The 22,082-nt window shown below is 41.5% G+C and overlaps 1 protein-coding gene across 1 annotated transcript in view; it reads right to left on the minus strand.

Moving 5' to 3' along the window:
- LOC109472122 (son of sevenless homolog 2-like) overlaps positions 1 to 22,082 on the minus strand; it is a 38,312-nt gene that overhangs the window by 14,077 nt on the left and 2,153 nt on the right. Inside the window, exons 3-21 of the mRNA XM_019771700.1 lie at positions 21,597 to 21,680; positions 20,637 to 20,717; positions 19,834 to 19,935; positions 19,004 to 19,111; positions 16,725 to 16,868; positions 15,996 to 16,106; positions 14,856 to 14,954; positions 14,618 to 14,668; positions 14,249 to 14,325; positions 13,740 to 13,870; positions 12,294 to 12,479; positions 11,339 to 11,456; positions 9,982 to 10,065; positions 9,605 to 9,735; positions 8,970 to 9,174; positions 3,643 to 3,799; positions 2,320 to 2,421; positions 1,225 to 1,280; positions 750 to 849 (exon numbers count right to left, since the gene is read on the minus strand). Of these exons, the coding sequence (XP_019627259.1) occupies positions 750 to 849; positions 1,225 to 1,280; positions 2,320 to 2,421; positions 3,643 to 3,799; positions 8,970 to 9,174; positions 9,605 to 9,735; positions 9,982 to 10,065; positions 11,339 to 11,456; positions 12,294 to 12,479; positions 13,740 to 13,870; positions 14,249 to 14,325; positions 14,618 to 14,668; positions 14,856 to 14,954; positions 15,996 to 16,106; positions 16,725 to 16,868; positions 19,004 to 19,111; positions 19,834 to 19,935; positions 20,637 to 20,717; positions 21,597 to 21,680 (2,127 nt within the window). The remainder of the gene's footprint in view (positions 1 to 749; positions 850 to 1,224; positions 1,281 to 2,319; positions 2,422 to 3,642; positions 3,800 to 8,969; positions 9,175 to 9,604; positions 9,736 to 9,981; positions 10,066 to 11,338; positions 11,457 to 12,293; positions 12,480 to 13,739; positions 13,871 to 14,248; positions 14,326 to 14,617; positions 14,669 to 14,855; positions 14,955 to 15,995; positions 16,107 to 16,724; positions 16,869 to 19,003; positions 19,112 to 19,833; positions 19,936 to 20,636; positions 20,718 to 21,596; positions 21,681 to 22,082) is intronic.

Consider the following 22,082-nt stretch of genomic DNA (forward strand, 5'->3'; position numbering starts at 1 on the left):
TCGCCAGGCGACCGTCCAGCCGTCCTTTGACGCTCTCTTCCCGCTGGGGACGGCCTGAGCCAGAAAGGAGACCGTCCTTTATCAACAATTATTTGCCTCTCAAAATGCGGGAAATAGCCTTTGAGAGCGTTATAAATTTCAAAATTTAGGACCACTGTAGTAAGCTCGCCGCTCCGCCCTCCATGGGACGGCCTTCGGGCGTTGGTCTGGCAGAAACACTGGCTGTAGCTGACTGTGTCATGCAAAGTGGACGCACTGTAAGTAAATAGGACCACGTTGGAATTTATGTCTCGAGCACAATTAAAAATCTAATTTCCAACTTCACTAATTCTTTCCTTTCTTCATCTTACATTGAATGAGAGCTGAATGTTGAGTCAAACTGGAAAAAATGTCTCATTCAGAATCATTTTTTGTAATTAGCTACACAAACTTTATTTGATTTGGCCCTACCCCACGTGACCCAGTCTCACGTGACGGCCTTTTCGGTTTTAGTTTGGCTCCCACAGCCACGTTTTTTGGTTGCTCTGCAAATTCACCCACCACCGCCCCTTCTCCACCATTTCATATACGTCTTAATGATAAGATTGTTACCATATTTTCCTTTAGGGAAATAGTATTGAAGTAAGGCGTTTGTCCAAGGAAAAGTGTAGAATAAAAAGCTTTTCCCTTTTCTTCGGCCAATACTGCGTTCCTGTGTTCTTTGAGTGAAAGATAATTTGGAAATGTCTTGAGAAAAGTTTGTTGCTTACACATGTGGAGTGATGGATCATCTTGAGTAAGTTGGGCGACGTCTTGTGCTTGTCCTTCTTGGTCCAGACACTTCCTACCAACTCCGACGGCTTCACAGCTCTGAGGAAGGACATTCAAGGAGACTTAAATGAATATACTTGAAGCTTCTGATGTCCCGGGTACATGTACACAGGTATGTTAAGCTACAGACAGTATACATTACATTGCTTGACCAGAGCTTTACCATTTGGCCAACTGTACTTAAAAAAGGTTAAATGCCCTCAAACTGAGGATGAAGCATGGCACTTTTTAATCAGCTAGTAATACAATGCAGCTTTGCTACAGCTCACGTAATTTAAATAATAGTTATGAGATGCTTATGGAAGGAAAAAACATACAACATACAGTATAAATTCTGAAGTTACAGCAAGTGAAACAAGCGTGAAACATTCAAAACGCAACAAAATCATTCCTTCTCCTGAGCAGATCACTCACCTGTATAAATCAAACTCGAGTAACGTCAACTGTCTGGCAATTTCTATTGGATGGAGCTGCGGAAAAGATTTTGGTTCAGAATTGAGAAAAATCAGAGACATCATGTCCAATATGCAAGTGCAATATGTGCTAATACATGTTACTTATTAGTGAATGAATGAAGACCTTTATTGTACATTTTGCCCCACTGGGCTAAAGACAGGTCACATATTGACAAAGTACATCTTTCATCAATGTTGAATAATAAAACTGCTATAGTACACAAGTACTTTCAACTTCCTCTCGCTTTCTGGTAATCTTATAAATGTAGTTGGCAGTATGAGTAGTTAGAGCTGGTTTGTTAAAGACTACAAGGAATATAAATTTCTCTATACTATTCAAATACCTAAATTGGGAGTATTTGCTTGACACAAAATCACAAAATAGAAAAGAACGTTTCTTTCGCTGTCATACATGGAACAATCCACAGTAAAATGTACCTCGTCTTCTACTTTACCTAAACTACAATATTGGCAGATTCTTTGCTCTAGAGGAGTGCGGTTATGTCTTCCTGATTCAATTCGCAAATTGTGACAACTGATTCTTAGTTTAGTAATGGCAGATCTGTGACGTACATTTGCGATCTTAAGATAATCTTCTTCATTATATGAGTGTTTTAATAATCTGTACGTTCGAAGTTTATTTTTTGAATTAGCAACTTTATTATCGTTGTGGATTTCGGAAAGAAATGTTTGGAAATGAATATCTTTTAAACGCTGATAAATTGCTGAGATGATTTGGGGCGTATTTGAGCCGATTGATTGAACGCTTTGCCAGACGAAAGAATAACCGCATTTCTCTAGACTGTATTATTCTGATGAATCAGACAATTTGACTGCTGCAAAAATGTGCAAGATAAAGGTTTAAATGACATTTGCTAGGTGAGATGGCTTAAGATAACACAATCATACAGTTTATATTTGCAAGTACTGTAATTTGATGCTGTTGTCTTATACAATGAAGACCACACAAAGTAAACTTGCCTAGTATATACAGTATTGTATGAGTGCACCCTGTCTACACTATGAAGTAGGATATCCACAGTTGTGTACTTACTGTGAGTAGCTCGAACTGGTCAGGTGTCCTTGCTATATACCATTCTATGGAGGGAGGGGTTCTTTCAAAAGTAATTTCCCTGGGTACGTTTTCACATGATGTCTGTGGAAAAAAAAAGGAATACAGATTCTTACAATAACATTTACATGTATAAGGCATTTCAGAAGAATGGAATATGTAGAAAATGTTGTCCCTTTTTGGCACTGTAAGAGTGGAAAGGCAACTCCAAATCTCCACATAGCCTCTATCAGGATTCGGAAGCAACTGTGCAAAGTAGAAATTTCCCAAATAGACAGATAATATGCCAGGGGAGTTGGTCCGCTAAAGGAGTAAATTTGCCACCTCCCTTGGCATGTTATCTGTCCATCTCGCCAAGTTTTACTGTTTACAGCCACTTCTGAAGCCTGGTAGAGGCTTATTTGATGACAGACATGCAGTTCAGCATGATTAGATTAGAATAATGGCTCCATACACAAATTTCTTTATAGCACTTAATACAAAGTGCAATTAAGCAATTAGTACACTTACAGTAATGCAACAGAGATTCACTGATTTCAGATTTTCCCCTAATGATCTCTTGGACAGATTGTTGCGCTCTAAAATTCTTGATTATTCAACATACATCTTCCACATCCTGCATACACAGGTTAGTGCAGGTAAAATTGGAGCTGTGCAGGTATTTCTGATGTCTACCTACACCAGTCCAAAGTAGCATCCTGTTATACAACTTAGTTATAAGTGGTAACATGGCAGCAGGCCCACCTTCAAACAGATTTTTGTAAGGACTGAATGGGACAGAAAATGAGTGGTGCAGGTAAAATGTTTCTGCTGCACTTAGAAGGCTAGTCAGGTGTGACAACGCCATGATTAGATGGATATGTTCCAGTAGACTGGCTGATAGGGTGTCAAGTGATCAGCTTAGGTGTAGGTTAGGCGTAAGCAGTCTACGTGAGGTCATGCGCTACAACAGACTTCGCTGGTATGGGCATGTACAAAGGATGGACCCACAGAACTGGCCAAGGAAGGTCATGACAATGCCTGTAGAGGGACGAAACCCGCGTGGCCGTCCAAAAAAGAGATGGGTAGACAGTATTAGGGAAGACGTCAAAAGCAAGACAGAAGCAGCTGGAGAGCAGCTATTAGACCTAAACGACACCCCACGACGTCCAACTCTTCCATGACGGGGAACAACGGATGCTAAGCCGTGCAGTGAGTGAGTGTGAGTGAGTGCAGATAATTTTGAAGGTTACCTGCATCAGTGCAGGTAACAGAGAGTCAGACAAGCATTTCGAGGCCTGTATTGGAACGCTTGAGAGTCCCTACCTGTCGCGAAACTATCTTGGTGATGGAGTCGACCCATTTCCTCATGGTCTTTCCCTTCACCCCCTCGATAAACTCCATCAGCTTGTCCAGCAGATCTTTGTCCCGCTCAAAGTCGTAGAAGTGGTGGTCCACCCAGTGCCGGAACACATTCAGAACCCTGGGGAGAGATTTATTTATTTATTTACTTAATCTTCAAAGACACCTGGGTAGCTCCTTCAGCCAATAGCTGATTTCCAAGGAGGCCCAGGGGGGGTACAATAAGTAAAAGAATAATAGATTATACAAAGTACATAACAAAAAATGTAAATGAAATCAGTATAACTGGAAGTTATACATAAATAAATGAATAATACGAAGGTCAACATGAACTGAGGGAAGTTACAAGAAAACATAACTTCACACATTAAAACAGGGCTCTAATTGTTGTGTGTAATGTTTGTAATGTGTGGAGCTGAATTTCTGCCTAGACTAAGTGCTCCACGTGTATTACTCTGATGCAATCTGAGTAGAGAAAGAAAGATAGAAAAAGGGCTCGAATATTCCCTTGAATGCACATGCATGTGCAAGTAAAATTAAAAGAGTGCACGTAACTTTTAAGCGTACTAGTAGCTTTATTGACTAATATACCGACTAACTATCCAACAAGGATATGAGAAGGTAAGCAAAGAAAAGAACAGTTTGAAGTGTGTTATGACTGTGTTTTCTTGCATTTTGTAATTGCAATGAGGTTAAATAAGTTAAAGGCACCCAGTGTAGTATTAGTGCAATAATACAAAAAATACTCTGGACAAGTCAATCAGTATGGTATTGGCATATATGTCTCCTATTAGGACATTTGCATAAGTATTTCATACTCTGGGTATTCAAAAACAGGACAGAAACAAGCCAAACAAGTAGTCCCTTATTTCTTGGGACCTCCAATATATCGGCATAGCAGATTTTCAGAGAGTTCTCACCACACTCTGATATCACATTTTTGTTCCATGAATGTTGATATACAGTAGGATTGTATTGTCTATTAGTAAATTTACTAATACATTGTAGTAATACTATGTACACTTTGAAAATCCAATTTTCAAAACCCTGAAACAGTATCGAGCACCTTTAAAAACCTCCAACAGCTGCGTCACTTTTACTGTCTCAGGAAAAGTTTTCCCGAGGGACCATGCAGATTTACAGCCCATGCTTAATGGGATACGTGTGCGAGGGAGATTGTTAACTGTGTTTATCATGCATACGGTGTACAAAAGTGATGGTGTGACAAAATAAATGCCCTCAAGGAATGATTCAATATATCATATAGGAATTTAGCTGCTTTAATTAGCAATATTTCAGCATATGGAACAGGCATATTATCATAATTTCAAGCCTACAAAATTCTTCTGTCTGTCTAACAACCATTGCCGATAAAAGTAATTTTGCATTGATGTCACAAAGATCAACTGAGTGTGTCTTTAAGGATTAAGTGCAAGAGACGAGGAACCAAGTTCAATTTCAAACTTCCAGGAAGTATTTACAGTTTTATGGCAAACAGAAGATGTTAATCAAATATTACAGAATGCAGGATCTAGCCTTGAACCTATGGATACATGTGCTGCTTGTCAATTGGTCTTAATCAGAGGATTCCTTTGACCTGTTAGACAGGTCAGTTGGCAGGGCTTGAACCCTACTGTTAAACTACTCCCCCCTTTATTTTTTAGATTCGTCCTCGAATCTCAGAGTTTGAAATCCCTATGCGGCACAGTTTCCCATGATATTATACAGCACAGCCCTAACAAAATGACCAGACCTACGGTCGGACTGTCCTTCTGTTCAGGATCCCTCATCCATGACCGAGGGGTCATAGGTCGGGTCACGGGGTCACCTGTCGACCTGTAATTTCTCCAGCCAATCAAAGAGTAGCTATAAGGTCTTGAAATCTGCCCTGCCGGGAAAGCTTTTTGTGCCGTCAAATTAACTGGAAAGGTAAAAAGGATAATAGCTGGTTCCAACAGGCTACTTCCATCTTTGTCCCATCAGGGGTCCCTATCTTCATTATCTTCTCATCTCTGTTGCTTTGGCAGAGGAATCCTCTGATTAAGATCAACAGACAAGCAGCACATATATACTGTATATCCATTGAGGGTTCAATGCCAGATGCTGCAGTCTGTAAGATTTGATTGATATCTTATACTTCAATGCAATGCTTGTCTACAGCAGGGTGTCTTCCCCTCTGTGTGGAAAGAAGAACTAGTGGTGCCAGTACCAAAGACGACAAAGCCAAAGGGTCCAGAGGAATTTAGACGTATCTCCCTGACCAGCAGCTTGGGCAAGGTACTAGAGATGATTCTCCGTGATCTGCTGCTACAGGACACAAACGACCTAATCCATAACTCACAACACGGGTTTAGACGGGCACGGTCAACGGTATCGGCGCTTATCCACACGACACAGTCCTGGTATGACGCGGTCAACAGTGTTCCTAAAATGGATGTGCATGTCGCGTTCATCGACTTCACCCGCGCCTTTGACACTATTGATCACGGCAGTCTTCTCCGAAGCCTGTCGCACATGGGGATCAGACATGATCTCTGGCGGTGTTTGTGTAGCTACTTGAGTGGCCGCGTCCAGCGAGTGAAATGGGGGACGAGCATTTCTGAGGCGCGACCGGTGCTCGCAGGTACACCCCAAGGGGGGATTCTCTCTCCGACTCTTTTCATTATCGCCATGAACAGTTTAGATCAAGGAATCCCACCGAGCATCACACCAGTTAAATATGCTGACGATCTAACGAACTCAGAGTTTTTGATGGCCTCCTTGCCGGGTCTAATGCAGGTGGCACTGGACAAAGTTGACGCCTGGGCAAACTCTTTCTGCATGAGTGCCAATGCTAAAAAGACCAAAGATATGGTCATCAGTTGTCGCCGCAGCCCTGTAGTACCCCCTCCACTTACCTTGAATGGTGAATCCGTTGAGAGAGTGACTTCCTTCAAGCTCCTTGGAATTGTGGTCAGCAACGACCTTAAGTGGGGACCTCATGTGGAATACATGCTAGCAAAGGTCCAGCCGCGCATACACTACCTGCGCGTAGCTAGGCGTGCTGCCCTACCCACGGAAGTACTACTGCAAATCTACAAGTCCTTTATCCGACCTGTGTTGGAGTATGGGTCCCCCGTCTGGGCCGGTCTTCCGCGTTGTCTGTCAGACGAGGTGGAAAGAGTTCAGAAGCTGTGCCTCAGGATTTGCGGAGTTCCCCGTGGATACTTGCCCACTCTCGAGTGCAGGAGGAGGGAGGCATCACTGAGAGAGCTAAAACGGATTCTACAAGACCCCACCAACCCCTGCAATGACTTTATCCCACCAAGAGAGAACACTGTATATAATCTTAGGAAGAACAGCAATCAGTTTAAGCTCCCATTAAGCCGATCGGACAGACACAAAAACTCCTTCATTGTGAGAGCCGTAAAAGACTTGTGATGTGTATTAGACATGTATATATATATTGTATTTTAAAGTGAAATTGTACTATTTTAACCTATGTGTTCTTGTTGTTGATTTTTAAATGATGATGATGTTTTTAATCTATTGTGATGATGTTTGTAAAATGTCAATGCAATTCAGACGTGCCCGAAGTACTCGGCACGTCTGCAATGTTGATATTTAATAAAGATTTGATTTGATATACTTGCTATATAACTTAATATAGCCAATGACTCATGATTCTATATTATAAGCAACAGGCCATCTATACTGTACATCTCTTGCATAGAAGTCAACTAAGCTGATATTTTGCAGTGATTGTTACCGGTATATCATTACTAGTGGAGAAACCAATCATAGCTAGTGGGCGCTATGGACTGTATCTTTCTGCACCATGTCTTGTAGGCAATAGAAGAGACAGTTTCCTTTTGTCTTGAAATTGACTTTTGATACATATTTGACTACATATCAGTTTCAGTTTTACCAGCCATGTCCATGTATGCTTAGTTCCATGGCCTCTTTCAATGTATTTTGCACACTCTTTTTATAAACCCTGGGATTGGTCCCTGTTTCATGAAAAGTTTGTTCCAAAGCCAGGGACCATTTCGTAGCTTTAAGCTGCATTTGTCAGACTCTACCTTAGCTGGTGACTGGCCCGGCTGGTGGGTGGACGGCTGCTTTGATGGGGCCGTGACACTGAGCACTTAGAGCGACCAACTTGGCAACCAGAGGTACACATCGCAGACAGACATTTAAATCACCAGCCTGAAAATCCCCCTTACTTACGGCATGAATGTGCCTTTCACTTTCCAGGATTTGACCACGGCATTTCAGGGTTATTCCACAATCCCCGGGGCCAGAAAATGTGTTGGTGTAGGATTTCCAGCACGGGTTCTGACCTTAAGGAACTAATGTTGTGGCCTTACTCGGAACATTTCATCTGACACTTGAAAAATACTGACTCTGTCGAGGGATGTGGGGACTTTTTTCTCTGTGACCTAAATGTCACTAAGATGTAACATTGTACAATTTTCTGCTCCGGGAGAAAATCATGTCTGCTATCTTAATGGGAAAAAGAGAACAGTCTTTTTGTCTAGACTAGACTTTCCCAAATTTACGTGCACCACATCACACATGTGCATGTCACAGAATCTATACTTTCATTAAGTACCAGTATGATAGAGATATCTCCTTGTACACTTAGTGCAAGCACATTAGACAGATATATAAGCTGCATGAACTAGCAGAATTAGTTTAAGTTAACGTCCTTCCTACACCATGTGGTGCATGTGGCGGTGCCCATCTCCGGTTCAGTAGCCCTTGGGCCACACAGTTGTGCAATCACCACAGCAGGGGGCTAGTCCACTGGTAGTGGTGTGTGTTTAACTCCCATCCCAAATACTGAGTGCTAAGCAGAGAAAGCAGTATGTACCATTTTTTAAGACTTTGGTATGACTTGGTTGGGGATCAAACTCACGACTTACTGCATGCACTCTACCCACTTGACCACCCAACAAGTTCCACCACTCAGAACTTTTAAGCGCTCCACTAGGTTCTCCACTAGCACACACAACTTCAACATCCAAATTCCTTGTTCCAAAACTTTTTACAGTGACAGTTTCTTTCTCCGTATGGCCAAGCTTTGGAATTCCCTCCCTGACAAGTGTTTCCCACCAACCTACAATCTACAGGCTTTCAAATCAAACGTTCATCGCCATCTCTTGACACAGCCATGTTTCTCTCATATTTCTAGTTCAATGCTGAGAAGTGGTCGTATAGGCCTTGCATTGAACCACTCCATTAAAAAAAAAATTGCACCGGTACAAGTATGAACACAATGCATGAAACAAAGCTGTCCATCTACTGACCTGAGTTGCACAGGTTGGGCGTACTCTTTCCGGAACCTCTTCAGGTCCTCTCGGACGACCACCTCTCCTCTGTCGATAGCAGCCTGGTCTTCCGGGGTGGGAGGGGGGTCGGGGATCTCGAATCTCTCGATGAGGAGGTCTAGCAGCTCACAGGGGTTGCTTATGGAGCGGTAGGTGGTCAGGAACGTTCTCACAAACGTGGGATCTGAGGAGACAAACACAGGTGCACAGTCAAGGGGATGAACAAATTCATAACTTCTGAATTATCTAATTCTTGCTCAATTATATGTACTACTAGCCTTTGGTGTACCATATCTGTATCTATATCTATATAGCCTGTATAACTGCCCCTCTGCGTAACACACCTGAGCTTTGATGGCACATTGGCACCTGGCTATATTACACTGAAGGACTTGTTAAACCTGGCCTTTTCACATCTTACTGTTAACATTATTTAAAGCTATCTTGTGATGATGCCCCTACTGTGCTTGGTGGCATCGAGTTCCACTCTACGATAGTTCTAGAAAAAAACAAGTTTGTGAACACCTCAATCCTTGCTAACTCTGGTACTTGAGTTGAAGGCATGACTATTTCTGATTCTTTTCTGAAGTGGTATTAGAGCTGTACTAACCCACCTGCATACATGTGATATGTGAGTCTTTCTATGAGCTTGATGAGCGAGCCACCCTTGATGACAGGAACCCCCACCAGGGACTGCTGATTGTCCTCAAACACGATGTTGTCTGGCCGGTCTTCCATGGCAAACCTGAAACAGGACGTTTTACGTAGCACGTCAGCTGAATGTACTGTGCCTACGCGAAACTCATGATGTTTTGTTTAAGGTCGTGTTCATGTATTTAAGGATAACATCTCCTTTATACTTTACAAATGTTGTGTCGGAAAAGATACCACCTGCAACTGGCAAAAATTTTGATGCAACGATGATGAAACATCCAAAGAAAACCCAAATATTTATATATAACTAGGAGACATAACTCGAGATTAAACTCACCTATACTGAGACTCATCTGGTAATCTTAAGGGTTGTTTCTTTTCTTCTTCCAGTAGTATGCTGTCCAACATTCTCTCCAGTGTACTGCACAAAGAGAGAGAGAGAGAGATGAGACAAATGTCATCAGCTGAGTTTTACTGTAAAATGCTCTGTACAGACTGAAACAATGCGCACACACTTGTAGGCTCAATAGCAGCAAACTACAGATAAAGACAGATAAAGAGGTATCATAAAGCGAAAACAAAAGAAGAAGGAACACAGAGAGAGATGAGAAGATATGCATGTCACCTTACAATATGAGGCTGCTATAGGCATAGCCATGCATCCATCCATTTTGGCTTCAGTTTTGGTTTATTAAAAAAACACTTTAATTGCCATTGTCCTCATTATAGCACGGAAAGAGACAAGTTATTTGAAATGGTAACCAAAATATTCCCTTGCTAGTTTTATTCACCTTTCCAGCCTATAAAAAACTGCATTTCTATTAACACGTCCCAATTCATACATGTACAATGTACTCTACTGCACACAGAAAAGAAATCAAACCCAACAATAACATACATATCAAAAGTAGCATTGGTAGGCAGCATCCTTTATTATCATTTTGATCATCCTTTTTTATCATTATTACTGTTTATCATGTTCTTGCAATTAGCCCTCAAGCATGGCTTTGCAATAAACTTTCAATTAAAAAAATCAATCAACTTGAATGACGTAACATATTAACATATACGCTGATATTTACAATGCTGCAGAACATCAGGAGTACCTGTACGGTGCACTGTCACACAGGAGACACACGTACACAGGTGAACAGAGAGAAAAGCATCATGGTCATGTGGGAAGAACATCAGGGAACAGGGTAACAGATGGGTGGAGTGAGGTGAGGACAGCAGTAGAGATGAGATACAAGTCAACAGCAGAAAACAGTGGAAAACAGTAGAAAACAGGTACAGAGGAATGAAAAGACAGAAAAGGAGAAAACAGTGTATGCAAGAAAAAGGATAGCATTTACACACAGTAAAATTAATTACTCATTCCTATTACACACTGGGTAATAGCAGGGCATACTACACCCGTGTGAAACCCGTAATCTATTGGTGCATAACACTTTGGCAGAACATCTTGTTTAAAGTCCTATTTGTGTATTTGAGGATAACATTCTGTCTATAATTTTCAAATGTTGTTTTAGAAAAGATACTGTCTGCAATGGGCAAAATTGTGATGCAACTTTGACCGGACATCCAACGAAAACACGAAAAAAAATTTGGGTTTCGCGCAGGTGAAGTACGTTCTGCCAACGTGCTTGTTATAGCAGCATTAAACAGCCTTTGCTCTTTGTTTTATTTTTCCATACCTTCTACAGTGCAGAGTGATGAGCGCTGCCATCCAGTTGTTCTTTTCATCCTCATTTTTGGCAAAGAAGATTGTGTTGGGCTGGTCTCTCGCCACAATCTCAAAGGCATGCTTTAGTTCTGAAAGAAAAGAGAGGGATACAAATTTTCAACTAAGAGAAACATAGGAATAAACAATTTGTATCTGATTGGTCAATAGTCTTACATCAATGAACACAAAACTTTTCATAACACACAGTAAATAATTAACTACTGCCTGATGTGATGTGATGTGCTAACACAGTTGCAAGTCAGTTAGATCTAAACATACAGTATTAACAGTTTTATCATTTTAGCCACAGAAGGATAAAAAGGACATTAGAGAGTGCAGCCTTGTTCACAAAGACCCACTGGATAGAGTTGCTTGGACATGTGGTATGAAGACTATTGCTGACTGCAGCCCATCCGTGTCAGGGACCCCATATCAGTATCATTAAAGACTAGATACTACTAGTACTACAGTAACTTTTCTTATAAAAGAGCCAAAGGATACTAGGTGATTGCTAACAAGTTGATGCCCCACCATTAGTGATGCATACCGATTCACTGGACTTGGATCCGGACTTGTAAGAATGTTTAGGTTCAAGTCCAAAAAAACCTAAAAGTCAAGAACCGAGTCTGGACTTATTACCATAAAAGACCATTTCACATACCCCTTTTCCACCTAAAACCTTCCGTAGATTGTAAAATCTTTGCTGAAAAACGAACAAAATATTGCCATCGGGCATCATCAAGTACCGGCCTTCATGTTATGTTGCCAAAGTTTCACCCAGACAACATTGCAAGGTTGCCAATATGCAATTTTGTATATGCCATGGGTTTAGGTCCGGACTTACAAGTCCGGAACTGAACCTAAACCTCTGGACTTGAATCCGGACCTGAACCTAAAATTGGGTTTAGGTATGCATCACTACCCACCATCGCTGTCCTCCTTGTCGTTGATGACTATTTTCCTCATGAAGAAGGTCTCCTTGAGCCGGTACTCGGTGGCGTTGCCTGTGACAGACCGGCGCTGGTTCGGCTTGCACGCCAGAATCAGCCCGTCAAACAGGAACACATGTCTCTCTGTCGCCCGGTTCTTGCTAAACATTCCTAGTTGTCCATCTGTAAAAGAAGGATAGTAAGTACACCACCTAAGTAATTCATGTACTTGGTTAAAATGTTTAACAACATCGCTGTAGGGCCATTATTTTATCCTTTGATTACTTTTTAAGAGTGACTTTTCCTCTGTTTATTCTTACTCAAACATATTTATGTATATGGTGACAAGCCCCTCCAACTCTGTCCTGCAACTTGCTACATAATGTAACCCAACACTGCAGGGTACATGTATCTGCTACAGCACCAGTTACCATGGTGACAGTCATCTGGTCCAGGCCATTGATCTTAGTTGTTTGGAGAGGAAGAAACATAGCAAAAATAATATGTTCTTGTTCTGCAAAGGTAAACATAATAACCTTACAAGACTTAGTGAATACAATCTTCTACATCAGACACACTATAATGGAAAACTCTATTTGATTTCTATTTGCTTCAAACCTAAGACTTGCACAGGATGCTGAAGAGCCCAACGGCATGCCAGAAGCCATAGAACTACAACAGGGAGTAACAGTGATACACCCCAACAGCCCGGTACCATCCCTGGAGTTGCCATACTAAAGGAGCATCCAAATTATGGATTGCATCACCTAATGTTGGGACACTGCTTGGCTGGCTGGTGAAGTTGCTGAGACTTTTACCTGTAAGGGTATTGAGGAGTTGCTGAGACTTTTACCTGTAAGGGTATTGAAGTTGAAGTTGCTGAGACTTTTACCTGTAAGGCCACATCAATTTAATTTGTTGGTTCTCGGATTTTTTCAGAAAAAATATGAAGCGACAGGGCGAAAAAAAAAAAAAATAAAAACAGGTCTAGGCATCCTATTATAGGCTTAAATGCTACGGAATGAGCCATGAAGTCAACACAAAAGGCTGGGTTAAAATTTAAACATTGAATTTTGAACTTTTAATCAAACCACTGCATTGATAGATGGGAAAACTGTAACAACTAGGAAGAAAAGGACTTTCCTCAACTGTTGGGGGCAAAATATGAGCATTTTTCAGTTGATTCAGGACCAGAATCAAATTTTTTTTTTTTTGCAAATCAGAAAAAAACGAAGAGGCGAATCCGAGAACCAACAAATTAAATTGGTGTGGCCTAAGGGTATTGAAGTTGAAGTTGCTGAGACTTTTACCTGTAAGGGTATTGAGATTTGCTGTGCCCAAGAACCACAGGACAGAGGCAAATGTGTGCAAGCATGTATAACCCTTTGTAAACACAGGGAACAACAGACGTTAAACCGGATAGATGGAGAGAGATTTCCTCACCCATGATGAACTCATTGCAGCTTTGCCCTATGTCTTTGCCCTCCCACCCATCAATGCTCTTCTGAATCTCATTCAGTTTGGCTAGTGACGATCTATTCCCCGGCCTCCGCTGGAATCTGATGGAGTAGTCCCTGAAAATAAAACATACAACAAAGTCTTTATTACCTTCACCAAGAAGGTTGTTTTCGGTAGCGTGTGTGTGAACATGACATTTGGTGGGAGGATAGGTTTTGAAGAGACCTAGAAATTATTAGATTTTGGGACCTCTGGCGGCTTGTCTCAGTCATACGATAATTGTATTCAGGTTCAACAATAAATCAGGTATTTTTCCATCATTTGCAAATGTACAGACATGGAGTTTGAAATGTTTCCTGCGAATACTGTCATACATTCAGAGGGAAAAAGTGCAGAAGAATCTGTGGTAAACAGATGTGATAGTATGATAATAATGTCCATGTGCAGCAGAATGTTATCCAAAGTAGGACCTGGGGCTTCAAACTCAAACTTACCCTGGTTTTCTTTTTGGCAACTTCCCTTCACATATTCTTTCTAGTTGTAGCTGAAGTGGTCTGAGTGTACCGTGTGCCTGGGGGAATCAGAAGAGAAAAAGTATTATCTACAGTGTACTTTGAAGAATACAATGGTCCATACACAATCATAGTGCTAAGGAGGATGGTGCATCTACCACATGGTATCATACTTTCTTTTTCTGTTTTGAATACCCTGTGAAAATCTACCCTGTGTTAATCTACAAGTCTGCATAATGCAGAAAATGATAGTGTAAATCTTAAGGACAGAGAACAGGATTGAAGGGAGCAAAACAGATCTACAAACAGAAAAGAAGAGAAGAGAACAAGACAGTGCTGTGTGGTACATACCTGTTCTAGGCTTTCTTTATCTTCTTCATCTGGACAGGTCTTCAATAGTAGCTGGAGAACACAAAAGAGACTGGTCAGTATGTTGTGGAAAGTGGTAGCAGAGGGGAATCTAAATCGATAAAACCTCTCAAACATTGTAACCTCCATCCTGTTAAGGCTGCCATTTGGCACCAAATTTTCTATCAGTCGTGGGGCTAGACAGCAGGGAGTAGGTCAAAAAAAGCTCCACTCCACCTACCTTTATAACCTCGAAGTAGTGCAGACAATGGTAGATGGGTTCTAGCAGCAGCTTGGGCAGGACATACTGAACAGCCTCCTTAAAACCTTGACTTACAGACTGCAAAATATAGAAAGTCCATGATCATGAACAATTTCATCGGGTTGGTGAATGGTTGAATGGCAAAGGTCTTCATTCACAACCAGTTGTTTAGACAAGAGCTGAGGTTTCGATGACTGTCATCTTCATCAGGGCCATTATGTCCCTGATAAAGATGACAGACAGTCATAAAAACGTTGGCTCCAAACAAGTGGTTGTGAATAAAGAACTTTGCTATTCAAAAGTCCATGACGTATCCAGATTGTGGCATGAATGTGATTTCTACTGTTCACACACTATGGTATCCAGTAGCTAGTCCTAGTTAGCAAATGTAATAATAATCCTTTGCCAACCATTGAAGCTCTTCCTAACTTATGTGAGAAAGAAAAAAAAACTACTTTCAGACCAATGTATCTGATGGCTTAGGTTTTGAATCATAGCCTTATTAAATGCTGTCTCCGTCCCACACTCAACCAGGATTGTCCCAGTGGCTCGATGCTCCCGCCGCATTAATCACACTCGAACATTGCAGGCCATCGCGAGCAGAAACGACTTCTACAGGTTCTCGTTCTTCCCCCACACCATCAGGGAATGGAACGAACTTGAGCCTGGTGCAGCGGAGGTGGGGTCTCTCGCCCAGTTCAAATCTGAACTGGCGAGGACCCTGCTGCATTGAGCCATCCCATCATGTCTTGTATATATGTAAATATTACTAACGCACTAATGCACTTGTCCCGTCTTTAGCACACACAAAATCAGTTGTTATATGTCCCTTATCAGTTATCCTTGTTTTCCCTTTGTTTTTTATGTACCGGGTCACAATTGTTACTAACAATGCATAACGGCTGCCAATAATCCTACACTGTAGGGCTAGGCGGTAACAAAGAAGCAGCACATTGAACGATAACAACAAAAACACTTCATGATTTCTGTCACCATGACAACATCCAGGAGGTTAATGGCAGCTACTCACATATTGACATAATAAAACATTTTATCATCACAAAACACAGACTATACTACACCTGGCTAAGTTAAGAATATAATTATACACTGACTTACCTGAAAAAACAGGGCGACTTTAGGTTTGACCAGGACTTGACTGTGCCTCTGTCTGCTGGCAGGATTCATCATGTCCTGGGCATAGGTCCGGTACACATCGAACTCTGCAGACTGCAGGGGGGGAGGGGGCGCAAAGGCAAGGTCAGGTAGAGGTCAATGAATAGTCTGCATTAAGCTTTCACAGACATTTTATCATCAGAGAATACACTAAAACTGGCTAGACTAAGAATAGGTTTGACCAGGATCATATCCTGCAGGACCCATCGGCATAGGTCCGGAACACATCGAACTCTGCAGACTGGGGGGGAGGGGGGCGACACAGGCAAGGTCAGATAGAGGTCATTGAACAGACAGTAAACTGAAAGGTGAGTGTAAGTAACCTCCTTTTCAGCACTAAGGACAGCTCAAACAATTTAAAAACTACCAATGTTACATCACTGATATTGTTGAATTGTTTGATGTATCCACAATGTTCAATATGATAAAAACTGATAAAAACTCATTTTATCAACAGATAAAAACTGAATAAAGAAAATATTTCCTTTTCACTACAATTTGACTGACTGTCTACTAGTATAACCAAAGATTGGTCATCATGGTGAATGAAAAAGTATAGTGATCTTCATTCAGTTTTAGCTCACTGAAGAGCTACTGTTCCACTGCTCGTGACAGAGAAGACAGTCCCCAAAAAAAATTTGAGCTGGCTAGAGCCCTGCTGTAGATGCCTACCTCTGCCATCTCCTCGAAGCAGCCCCCGACGGCGGCGGCCGGGTTGTTCTCATCAGTCATCTCCATGGTGTCCTCCAGCAGCCCCAGGAACGTGATGGACAGTTCGTGCACGTCCAGGATGTTACTGAAGATCTGGTCCAGGTCCTGACGGGGACACAAGACAGTTAGACTACACAACAGGTTATATACGTATCAGGGTAAAGACTCTGCTCAGTGGAAACCGCTGAGTCGATCAGGATTATATTGCTGTTTACGTATTTCAAGTCAATCCATTGATCAAAGTTGTACGTCCAGGATGTTACTGAAGATCTGGTCAAGGTCCTGACGGGGACACAAGACAGTTAGACTACACAACAGGTTATATATGTATCAGGGTAAAGTCTCTGCTCAGTGGAAGCCGCTGAGGCGATCAGGATTGCTGTTTACGTATTTCAAGTCAATCCATTGATCAAAGTTGTGTACGTCAAGGATGTTACTGAAGATCTGGTCCAGGTCCTGATGGGAACAGGGACAGTTAGACACCATCTTAATAATAGTAAAATGTTAAACTTTATTCCAACACACTATTTACAGGGATCAAATTTGCAGCGACCACTGTCGCCTTCATCAGGATAATTAATGACCAATCACTTCACAACGTGATCTCGCCACCATCTCTATCACTTAATAGAGATGGTGGACGATATAAACTCCCTGGCACTTTTGATCAATTGCTTACGTCACGTATCAGTAAAGTCTCGTGTGAATAAGGTCACGTGTTTGTAAACCGTAACTCTCCCAAGATCACGTCGTGAAGTGATTGGTCATTAATTATCCTGATTATCCCGACAGTGGTCGCTGAAAATTTGATCCCTGTAAATAGTGTGTTGGAATAAAGTTTAACATTTTACTATGATTACTACCAACACAGATGAACTTTCATGATAACCATCTTAATAATGTCAGGGTAGAGACTCGGCTCAGTGGACACTCTAATCAGAGTCTTTGTTGACAGTGACTCCGATAAGGATGTATTCCAAGACTCAGTCAATCCATTGATCAAAAGTGAATTGAATCAACGTTGTGTTCGCCCAGGATGTTACTGAAGATTTGGTCCAGGTCCTGACGGGAACAGGGACAGTTAGACACTCCCCAGAGCTTACAGTGTATTGCTACATATTGTTGTCTTGAGTTAGGCCATGTTGATTTGATTATATGGATGACATCCTCCGGGAACCCCAAAATTGATGCGCGCGTGCGAATAAAAAAAAAGTTTTGCAAAAAAAAAAAGTTTTCATTATGAAATCTACGTGGTCATGAGGGTTGAACAAATGGGACAGAATATGGTTTGGCGAATAATCTAGTCTTCAAGCTCATTTCTTTACAATTTCATCTTTTTTCGTTTGATTTTGGCATTCTACAACATTGGTATGGTTTTTTTGTAACTTACGGTATATTTTTGCTCATTTTACAACTGTTTTGTACGATTTACAGTATGGTTGAAAACTTTTTTTTTTTTTTTAAACGGCCGAAAATTCATGCGCGCGCGGATGTCATCCATATAATCAAATCAACATGGCCTTACTCGTAAAAGGGATGATGTAGTTCAACTAGACATACGCCTCGAACTTTGAAGTATCTAATATACTAGAATATAGCACAATATGTATACTTACATCGATGAACGTTAGACATCCAGGTAATGAGATGCAGAGATACTCATCGAAAACTAGTAGACTTTAGGTTTCAAAATCTATCCGATTGCTTGAGTAACTGTTTTCTTGTGCATCTCATTACCTGGATGTCTAACCTTCATTAATTCAAGTAGACATATTGTGAGATACTATAGTATCTTACATCTTTTATTTCATTTCACTTCACATCTGTGAAAATTAATGCTCACGACCAGATCCTTCAACATTGTTGGAATCATCATCATCTGTTGGCCTGGATTTTTATAAAACATCACTCACAACTTATCAACTGACAGTATTCACTGTCATTTCAGTTATCATTCAGCCAATGTTTAATAGTACTGACCTGCTCTGAGAAGAGTTTAGGGTTGACAGCCATGGAGTTTAATAGTACTGACCTGCTCTGAGAAGAGTTTAGGGTTGACAGCCATGGAGTTTAGAAGTACTGACCTGCTCTGAGAAGAGTTTAGGGTTGACAGCGATGGAGTTTAGAAGTACTGACCTGCTCTGAGAAGAGTTTAGGGTTGACAGCCATGGAGTTTAGAAGTACTGACCTGCTCTGAGAAGAGTTTAGGGTTGACAGCCATGGAGTTTAGAAGTACTGACCTGCTCTGAGAAGAGTTTAGGGTTGACAGCCATGGGGTCCCTGAACACCTTGATGATCATGTTGAGATCTCGGATGTACTGAGTCTCTTCCATGATCAGTTCCTTCACCTGGAGACAGACAGAAAACACTGGTCAGGTTTCTATACTGCATCATGGCTGTACAAATCTTAATCCTGTCATACATCATTTTGAGCACATAGGTCACGATAATCCTAGTGGTCTCCTGGTGCATGCTCCCCTGGGTAAATTTTGAAATCTTGACTCTTTGAAACACTAATTTCTGCATTTTGAAAGGCAAATTTTGCTGGTAGACTAGGCTTAATCTAATGTCATCTGTTTTCATATCTTTACACCCCAAAACCAATTTTGTCTGACAAAGCTGATGGATTGGGCAAAATTTTTGTCTGTCATGAGCAGCAAAATTGATGGATGCTGGTTAGACAAGACAAGAAGGGACAGGGTCAGAAACGAAGTCATCAGACAGTTGGTTGGCAACAAACCAGTTCTCCAGTTTATTGCCAAACAAAGGGTTCGGCCACCTGATGAGAATGCCGACCACTCAGCCAGCCCTAAGGGCCTACACTGCCAGGCACTCAGGAGTAAGGGCCAGGGGGAGACCGCGCCGCCGATGGATAGATGGAGTAGCGGAGATCCTCAGCGCACACGGCATGACACTCCGGGAGGCCACACACCTGGCAGTGGAACGTCAACTACATCTCCCCGCCACGCCCCACCAGGCATAAGCGGAAGGATAAAGTAAAGTAATTAACTAAGCTGGTTGGAACACTGCTAACAGCACCTGATATCAGGGACGGCTTAACAGATCTCACCTGCTCCTCAAACGACAGGGACCCCCTGCGGATGGGCGGTGGTTCCTCCTCCACGTTAGACAGACTCATGTCCTCGTCCTGATGGAACATGTCCATTAGCACCTGCGGAGGGGGGAATGACAAACCCTGTGGTCAGTACAACGATGCTTTGTATTTCCTGTACCAATTCCTCAAATGCAACTTTCTAGCACTGTTGGAAAACTTTAAAAACCTTCTAAACTGTTGATTTTGACACATTCCATCAGTCCAAAAGTAGGGCTTAAAAGCCTTACCATAACTTTGAGGATAACCTCCATAACACAAATTTTACACCAGAATTATGTATTAGGAAGTATCAATAATGGATCATATTAAAACTGTTTTAACTTGTGCGGGTAGACATGAGAAATAACTGCACAGCCCCAATCTTACCTGCACTAACCTGCATATACCCAGTACATGGACCAGTGCAGGTTAGGTGCAGGTAGACATCAGAAATACCTGCACAGCCCCTACACCTGCACTAACCTGCATATACCCAGTACATGGACCAGTGCAGATTAGGTGCAGGTAGACATCAGGAATACCTGCACAGCCCCAATCTTACCTGCACTAACCTCCATATACCCAGTATATGGACCAGTGCAGGTTAGGTGCACAGCCCCTACACCTGCACTAACCTGCATATGCAGGTGTATTTGGAGTGCCGAAAAGTCATGATCATAGACTAATGATTACAGCGAATGTCTGTACTTTCTGAAAAAACAAGGCAGTACCATACACCTACATGTACACCTTGTTCATGAGAGGACCCTTAGCCTTACCTTGTCTGCACACATGGCCACCTTGATGTCCTGACATGACATCTCTCTGTGTCGGATGTTCTTTACATAGTTACCTGCCAACTGCGGAAATGGGAAAATGTGAAATTAACTACACGTACTTAACTGACAGTGTTTACCATCTATACCAATGTACACTGGTTTGCCAATGTCTATACATACCATATATACCTCACAGCTAAATATTACTCACTATTACAACAGACTTGCAGGGTACATCAAATTCCATGAAAATTATAGAAAAGACCTACAACTTGTTTCAGCACACACTATCTACAGAAAGTGTACAAAACATACAGTAAGCAAGCTTACTCTAGCATAACAAAGAAAAAAGACCTTGTTTTGATCTTAGGGCTTTACATGGCAATGTTATTAGTAATACTAACTACTGCCATGCTAGCTATGTGCACCATTTATCAATATTGCGGTAATTTGTGACCAAAATATATCTCCAAGGACTTTTTAGTTAACACACACGTGGGGGAGGCTTCACTAAAATCTTTTTATTTCAAAGGCATATCCTGCATATGGTAAGGTTTTACATTTAGAAGACCACAGTTGCCCAATTTTGCTACAGAACTTGAAGCTAGTATCAGCAATAAAGTTGATTTGATTTGATTTGATTCATTAGAACTGCAGACAAGTACAATACTCGTGGGCCACAGGCAGCGGGAGCTGGTGTTGTGGCCCACACACAAAACAATCACAAGCACACAAACATCATAGATTAGAATAAGCAACAGCATAGCAAACAGCATAGATTAGAATACTAGTATATCAGTCCATTTTAAACTAGATACAGTTCATGCGGTTTCTAGCCGCCATAAGTTAACATGCTGCTGGTTGACACATAAGTTTCCGCTAAAGCTACAGTGAAAACAATGGTCGCTGGTAAATACCTGCCCTGTAAATAGTCCTATGAATAAATAAATGAGGACATACCTTTAGAATATCAGCAGAGATGTACTCCAGTACAGCCACGATGTACAGGGAAACCTGCTGGTCTACCTTGTACCCCAGAACCTCCTGTGGACACAAGCACACACCGGCTCTCATTAACAACAAATAAAGGGGGCTCTCTTAATTTGGCACTCAGGGTTGGACAAGTTTTCAAAAATCCTCTTGCCCCTATCGGGCAAGTACATGGTCATTTTCACTTGCCCGAACCAACTTTTCACTTGCCCAAAATTTACATGACATTTTTATGCATTTTACTACCAGCATCTTATTTTAGAGATTATAATGATGCATACTTTATTTATCAAAATAATGTGGTTTGAGACTTGCAATGGATTTTCTGACAAAATGACATTAATATAATATCAATTTGGCAAAATGATGAGTAATTTTGTTCCAAACACCATAGCAGCTATACTTTGCATCCAAAAAATTTACTTGCCCATTTGGGCAAGTCCAGGGGGATATTTA

Source organism: Branchiostoma belcheri, unplaced genomic scaffold, assembly GCF_001625305.1.
Source record: "Branchiostoma belcheri isolate BF01 breed outbred unplaced genomic scaffold, Haploidv18h27 scaffold27, whole genome shotgun sequence".
In the NCBI taxonomy this organism is placed as follows: Eukaryota; Metazoa; Chordata; class Leptocardii; order Amphioxiformes; family Branchiostomatidae; genus Branchiostoma; species Branchiostoma belcheri.